Source organism: Physella acuta, unplaced genomic scaffold, assembly GCF_028476545.2.
Source record: "Physella acuta isolate Inbredline_101_S28 unplaced genomic scaffold, ASM2847654v3 ptg001341l, whole genome shotgun sequence".
Classification (NCBI taxonomy): Eukaryota; Metazoa; Mollusca; class Gastropoda; family Physidae; genus Physella; species Physella acuta.
This window is the reverse complement of record NW_026732856.1, coordinates 39,237-47,545: the sequence shown is the minus strand read 5'-3', so window position 1 is coordinate 47,545 and position 8,309 is coordinate 39,237. Positions and strand designations below refer to the sequence as shown.

General features: G+C 36.9%; 1 protein-coding gene across 1 annotated transcript; it reads right to left on the bottom strand.

Moving 5' to 3' along the window:
- Positions 1–230: 230 nt before the first annotated feature.
- Positions 231–6,757, bottom strand: LOC131958600 (tetraspanin-18-like). Its single transcript, XM_059323715.1, has 6 exons — positions 6,686–6,757; positions 5,723–5,986; positions 3,541–3,648; positions 2,932–3,180; positions 1,449–1,532; positions 231–454 (listed from the first exon to the last, which is right to left on the bottom strand). The coding sequence occupies exons 1-6, from the start codon at positions 6,737–6,739 to the stop codon at positions 359–361; spliced, it is 855 nt and encodes a 284-aa protein (XP_059179698.1). The 5' UTR covers positions 6,740–6,757; the 3' UTR covers positions 231–358.
- Positions 6,758–8,309: the final 1,552 nt, after the last annotated feature.

Genomic DNA, 8,309 nt, shown 5'->3' with positions numbered 1-8,309 from the left:
TATAACTGGTTGGCGACCTACTTAGCAGCCCTATATAGATAAAAACATAAGCCTAAGTAGTGGTTACTCTTCAATATACATTCACTTATTTAGTGGTAACTTGTTATATATATGTTGCTGTGTAATGCTCACTCTTCTATAAACATTCGCCTATGTAATGGGCACTCTTTATAAATATTCACTCATGTAATCGTCTCTCTTCTATAAACATTCGCCTATGTAATGGGCACTCTTTATAAATATTCACTCATGTAATCGTCTCTCTTCTATAAGCATTCGCCTATGCAGGGATCGATCTTCTGAAAACATTCGGCTATGTAGTGGTCACTCTTCTGTAAACATTAGGCTATTTATAAGGTCACTCTTCTATGAACATTCGGCTGATCTCAGTAACGGAACTTTTGCGATCTCGTAGTGCCCTTAGTAGCCTTATGTCCACAATAAGCATAAGTAACTGTGGAAATCAATAGAGCAATAGTAGACATACAGTATAGCAATAGTAGACATACAGTATAGCAATAGTAGACATACAGTATAGCAATAGTAGATATACAGTACAGCAATAGTAGATATACAGTATAGCAACAAGTAGACATACATTATAGCAATAGTAGGCATACAGTATAGCAATAGTAGACATACAGTATAGCAATAGTAGACATACAATATAGCAATAGTAGGCATACAGTATAGGTAGAAGATATACTTCGTTCTTAATTTTAGTGTTGGAAGGGATCCCCCTCCAACACAATTAAGTATACGTGTCAACTGGTTATGCGCCATTGAGGCCATTGACTTCGATTTCAGCCTGCTTTTCTTTTTGGTTTTGCTTCCATAGCCTTTGTCCAACCAAGAACAAACTACAAGGCAGCAGTTTTTTTTAATTTTGGAGTTATCTCTCCTAGAAGAGTGGCTGTCCCCTCATCTGCCCTAGTGTTAGAACTAGAGACTATTCGGTTTAGCAACCATGAGCTTTACCGAGTCGACCATGCCGATCCCTTACAGTATAGCAATAGTAGACATACAGTAGACATACAGTGGTGTCAAGTGACCTACCAAGACAAAAAATCGATATTGACAAATTGTTGGCGATCATAGCGCAGAAATACGCGGCGAGGGAGGGGGGGGGGGGGGGTGGGGGGGGGGGGGCTGTGTTAGTAAACTAATGCAAGTAAATTAAATGTAAAACAAAATTTCTAGAAGGCCAGTTGTAATACTAGATTCTACTTAGTTTCCAACCCCTCATTAAAAAAAACAAACAAATAAAACTGATACAAGTTAAATAAAATCTCCTTATTCATATATTTAGTTTCGTATACGTTATTCAACTTCCGTTCATAGGATTCAACTTGCGCACGTGTAGTTAACTTTAATACGATTGCTTCAACTTACGAACAAAATATAGCACCCTTTTACGTAAACAATTTATAAAAAACCTACTTCATTACCTCAGTAACAAGTAGAACTGCTGCACCTATACTTATATACAGGTCATTTTCTTTCACGTAGTCAAGTATGGCGTTTAAACATCCCTGTGTGTAGAAAAAAATAAATACAGAACCAGACGTACTTGGGTAAGATGAAGTAGAGTTTTTTTTATATACACACATGTAATATATATATATATATATATATATATATATATATATATATATATATATATATATATATATATATATATATATATTATACACACTAGGCCTATATATATACACTATGTATATACACTATATTATGTATATACTTTCACCACTCGTAAATCCCTCCCCTTTCCACTAGTTTAAAAACGACCTCCCCTAATTCCCCGGAACATCTTTTCTAAAACAACCCTTCCCACCCATCGGCAGACAGACAGACAGACAGACAGACATACGACAGACAGACAGACAGACAGACAGACAGACAGACAGACAGACAGACAGACAGACAGACAGACAGACAGACAGACAGACAGACAGACAGACAGACAGACAGACAGACAGACAGACAGACAGACAGACAGACAGACAGACAGACAGACAGACAGACAGACAGACAGACAGACAGACAGACAGACAGACAGACAGACAGACAGACAGACAGACAGACAGACAGACAGACAGACAGACAGACAGACAGACAGACAGACAGACAGACAGACAGACAGACAGACAGACAGACAGACAGACAGACAGACAGACAGACAGACAGACAGACAGACAGACAGACAGACAGACAGACAGACAGACAGACAGACAGACAGACAGACAGACAGACAGACAGACAGACAGACAGACAGACAGACAGACAGACAGACAGACAGACAGACAGACAGACAGACAGACAGACAGACAGACAGACAGACAGACAGACAGACAGACAGACAGACAGACAGACAGACAGACAGACAGACAGACAGACAGACAGACAGACAGACAGACAGACAGACAGACAGACAGACAGACAGACTTCCAAGTATCTTTACCTACGATAAAGCTTGAAAAATAAAGAGAACGAGCCGACCCGCGGCGTATCATATGCCGCTAATTAGTTGTTTTATTTTCTACTTTTCAGTAATTCATAATTTGTTAATTCGACAGTTCCAATGCTGCCACTGAAAATATTTGCTTTAAAACACTATCAGTAGGTCGTTAAGGACGATAACCCCCTCCCCCACCCTCCTTTCCCCCAACGCCAACCCTACACCCCCCACGTGAAAGCAGCCTCCTCTTAGTTACCTCCCCTAAGTTTAAAATCGTTTCAAACTAAATTATCTGCCGGCTCTAAGCCTGTAAACATTTAGAGTGAACCACAGCTCACCGGACCATGTGAGGGCGGGGGTGGTAGGGATATGCCTAGAGAGGAAGAGAGGGGGCTGCTAGGCGCGCTTACAGCTTGGTGTTTTCTATGGTCTCCATGAAGATAATTGTAGGCCTATATATAGAAAGATACCTTATACATATTCGAATTGTCAATATTCGGCTCGAGTGCGCATGTCAGCTCATTCTTCATCGGCAACGAGACATCCGGAAACACGCCCATCCATTTGCAGCAAGCCACAGGGGAGGTCAGCAGTTGTGTTGTCAGGGGTTGTGTCCCCTGGTTGTTGCCCTCTGCTGACGCGATGTGTGGAGCTAAACTCCGCTGCCATTTCGACGCCGATTGGAAGTCTTGGTAGTCGTCGACGCCACAACACTTGAACTGGACGTGGTGAGATTAAGCCCCGGGAGGGGGGGGGGGGAGAGATGGGTGGGAAGGTGGCATTTAATTACATTTTATTTTTAAAATTTTTACATTAGGTTATTATGGTGATAGGACAAATGATCTCAGGACGAATGATCTCAGACAAAATATCTCAGACAAAATACCTCACGGAAATTTGTTGATCTTAGGACAAAGTCCACTTATAGTTTACGTTTAAGTTTGAAAATCTTTTTTTTTTTCTAACTTGTTACTAGATGTCTGTCTCTTGATCAACAGAAAAGTAAGCATAAGATGTTAGAGGTTTTTATTTTTTTTTTAAAGAAAAAAAATCAAAAGAAAAGTAGGAAATCTTCTCACAACAATCATAAAGAAGTTCCATCCGGTCGTTATGACGTCAGTTCCGTTAATTCCTCTATATTCCTCACGTAAAGATTTTAAAAGTGGTTCTCGAATCACGTCTCTCACCTAAAAGAATATAATAAATTAATTTGTTTACACTCATTAACGATTTATTGATATACATGCGTATTAATGAAGAAGTTCATTAATAGTCAACGACGACAATGGCTAAATCTATAAAAATAGACTCAATAAGCTGGTTCCAAATGGTTCCTAATGTTTGTTTCCAGAAAGCATATTTTTCAAACAAAATTGAATATTTTATAACATTTGTGTAATCAGTACGAAATTACTTCAGGTTTCATTAAGGCTAGAAATAGTTAAAGATATAAAAAAAATGAGTGTAATAGATGGTTCCCTAACAGCTTTAGTTTTTAGTAATGTAATTATAATTTTATCTCTTGCCATATGTTTTAAAAGATATTTTCAAAAATTGAGTATTATTACATCGAGTAGGAACAACCCTTATCATGTGACCATTCATGTGACCACTCCATCAAAATCTCAAACGCAAAATAAATAAATATTAGTTGGATCACTTAGATTGAATCTATAAATTGATTATTTTCAGAATCACATTTAGGCTAGACTCAAGGTCTACATTTTATGTTAAAATTTTATATTTTCTTTATAAAAATGTATTTTTTTCTCTATTTTAGTTCTTGTTCTCTGAAGAGATGCATGAAAGAAACTATTTTCAAGAGTTACAGTTTAATGCTGTGCTCTTTGCCTGGGGTTATTTAGATTATATAGCCGACCAGAATGACTTATACTTTATTTACCTACCGTGTTGGGAAATGCCAAAATAACGGTCACCATAGCAACGTGTAGAATCACCAGCGACACCAAAGCACACGCGTACTGGAATATAATGAGTTCACAATATATAACACACAAAATCGGGCCATGAATCAGAGTTAAAAAAAAAATTGGTTGTATATCTCCTGTAAATTTGTGACTAGTTAATGACAGCTCTTCTTCTTCCTCCATCGTTCTTAATTTTAGCGATGGAAGGGATCCCCTCCAACAAACTGAAGTATTGCGTGTCCACTTAAATCGCCATATAGGCCGTTGACTCCGATTTCAATCTGCTTTCCATTTTGACTTGCTTCCATAGCCTTCGTCCAATCAAGAACAAACTAAAAGGCAGTAGTTATTTGATTTTGGAGTTGTCTCTCCTAGAAGAGTGACTGTCCCCAGCTAACGAGCTTTGTCTGCCCGGGCCACTGCCCTCTGAGTTACAGACTCTTTAGCCAGAAACCGTCGTGAAACAAGTCCTTATCGTGACATTATATTACGGGGGTTTGGGAGGCAGAGGCATGGCCGGCGCTACCTATAACTTACTATAAGGCGAACTAGGCGGCCGATTAGGGCGCTATCCACAGAAGGGCGCAAAAATGTGTGATCGCCATTATTAAATAGTACCTAATAATTAATAACTTTGCGTAGCGATCTATTTTGGTGCCCAGGACGAACTATCAATTTGGCACCCCCTCTTCCAATTAGGCCTATAAATAGTTATTCGTGTTGATGAAAATGCGCCCCCCATTTTGCCTTTTTTATTTTGGTGTCTCACAATTGATATAGAAAACAAACAAATAACATATATATATATATATATATATATATATATATATATATATATATATATATATATATATATATATATATATATATATATATATATATATATATATATACATATATCTTGCGGGAGGAGGGGGGCTTTTTTGATAAGTTTCCTAGGGCGCTAAATAACCTGGCGCCGGCACTGGGCAGAGGGGGATGACTTTTGGTGACGGTGGAAAGGAGTAAGGTGTGAAAAAAAATCGTCTGAAAGTAAAACGCGAGACGTGTTTTGTTTCATGGACGGCCATTTCTTAAAATAGGAGCAGTTTACCAAATTTCTGGTTAGTTCTTATTTCGTCAAACGGAGAGGAAATACGCATTTGTGATATTTTAAAAAATAGGAAGTAGAAATAAGTGATTGTTATATTTACTCTACCGGTAGACGAAATAAGCACTAAAGTAGTTTAAACAATAACAAATACTATAAACTTCTAGATTTTTCTGGACTTAAAAAAAAACTAATTAATGGCATTGCGTTACCATAATTAGTATAATTTAAAACAAAACTTACGCCAATCAACACATATCGGATTTTCCCGATACTCCCACAACAACCACATAAACTGATGACGAGGATCAGCACGCCTATAGCGATCATGACGTAAACCACAATTCCGAGGTATTCACCGAGGTCAAAGGTCGCCATATCGCCTCGTGACCCGGAAGAGTTTATGAAATTGAGCGTGCCGGTCAGTTTATCCTTGAAGTAGTTTTCCACCATGTTGGATCCAAATTTGAGGAGACAGGCGAGGATGATTAAACACAGGCCTAGCAGCTATAAATAGAAAGTAAACACAGGTTTTAATACCGTTGTCGTGTTACTCCCTAATCACAGGGGGACTGATTACCAATCCAAATTAGGGGTCATCCATAAACGCAGGGTATCTGGGAAGGCACTTGAAACATCAGGAGCGATACTAATTTGTCAAAATATATTTGTCTATACTAATTATATAGCGTATGCATATTTTTTTTTAATTTCGTCCGGGGAAAAAGGTGGGGGGAGTGGGAGTGGGGCGCCGGCCCCGGACTTGCATATCCCCCCCCCCCCGCCTGGAAGAAACACTACATAAACGACGACGCTGTATAAAACGATCCCCCCACCCTTTACGTTTCTTTCAGACTTTTTTCTCAGGAAACGGGTGTGGGTGGGGGGGGGGTGGCTTAAAAATTAAGGTTATTTTGTATACAATTTTGTATTTAGTTGGGGAGGGGGGGGGCGGTACACGTGGGGGGGGGGCAGTGCCTACATTACGCTGCAAGAATGCGCCCACCTCTCTGTAATAGAACAAAAAGCCCGTGCTTTTAACTCAGATGTTAAACAACACGAATCTTTACTTATAATCAGACTGAATTTAGTTAATCTTCACTACATAGGGCTTATATATATATATATATATATATATATATATATATATATATATATATATATATATATATATATATATATATATATATATATAAAAGTACTTACAGCAAATACACTGTTGATAATGACCAGAGTCCAGCGAGAACACGACACGCCCATTTTGACCTCTCTAAGTTCCATCTTAGAGTCTAGGATTATGAACACCTTGGGGGAAAAACGTTTTTAAATAATCACCTCAACGAATGTTTGAAAAAGAATGTAATTATCTTTGCGTTGGATGAATATTTTCAGTACTTCGGTAAAATTATAACACTTTTTTCTAACTGTATCAGAAAAAAAAAATATAAATATCAGTACAATTAACTTTTATATTTTTATACTATGCATTTGTTTATGAAATGGTTTATTTATTTACAGTACAGGTATAAAGCAATGTACGTCTACCTGTGTTTACTACGTCAGTGGTGTATCCAGTGATCGCAAAACATCACGAAAACTTCTAATTCCCAATTATTATTTTATCAATAAATCTGCATAATTTTAGTTGACCAAAGAGGTAAAAACAGCTCCAAGTTGTATGAACAAAAGAAAATATTTCCCTACAAACACCTGAAAATTCTCACCAATATCGTACTAATAATCAATTACCCTGCAGCTAATAAATTAATTAAAATGATATAGCCTAACAAACAGAGTCCGAAAAGATATTACTATTTTAACTTTTCAAGTAAAAGCGCATGCATAGCCTAATGTAGGTTGCACGTATGACGATAGAATTAGAAAGGAATTATCCCGCGGACTTGGCGCATGTATACCTGACATAAACTACATCGTGTATCCTTGCGCCCGTGTTACTCACTCCATGGCTAGCCCAGCCTTGATTGACGGCTGCTGTCAACATTTTAGAAACGTTCAACATCAAAACCTGGGTTGGAACCAGGACTGAGAGGGTCAAATCAAAATTAGTAATCGATCTTGTCCACTCTTTGCTGATTTTATAGCCCACTCGTCACGTCCCCAGTTTTCTACTTTACACTAGTTGTATATATATATATATATATATATATATATATATATATATATATATATATATATATATATATATATATATATATATATATATATGTATATAAAACTATTATATAAATATATATATATATATATATATATATATATATATATATATATATATATATATATATATATATATATATGTATATAAAACTATTATATAAATATATATATATATATATATATATATATATATATATATATATATATATATATATATATATATATATATATATATATATATATATATATATATATATATATATATATATATATATATATATATATATATATAGTTAATACAAGCGTGACAGTCCCCAGGCGTTGCCGCGGTCTTAGAAGAAAGTCTGACGAAATGAGTTAAGAGGGTTTCATCATTTCATCATTGCGTTACCAATCCTATAATTCTCAGCCGTGTCACCTTGTTTTCTAACATTGAGTTATTAAAAAATAAACACTGCCTGCGCTATATTTTTTGGATCATATTTTTCGGAGTGCGGGTTTGCCCACACTACCGCCCAGCACGCACCAGTGGACTTTAATCATTCTCCGTAATAGTGAGGTAGAACACACATTGTATGCATAGCCTATCGCCTTCTTTAAAACTAACGTAGATGCCATATCGCTCACGGGAAAACCTAGGGCACCAAATCGCACC

Coding starts and splice junctions, on each gene's coding strand:
- LOC131958600 (XM_059323715.1), bottom strand. CDS start 6,739: ATGGGCGTGTCGTGTTCTCGCTGGACTCTGGTCATTATCAACAGTGTA. Junction 5,987..6,685: donor TTATCAACAGTGTATTTGCT/GTAAGTACTTTT, acceptor TTCTATTTATAG/CTGCTAGGCCTGTGTTTAAT. Junction 455..1,448: donor CAGTTCTACTTGTTACTGAG/GTAATGAAGTAG, acceptor TGATTTCCACAG/TTACTTATGCTTATTGTGGA.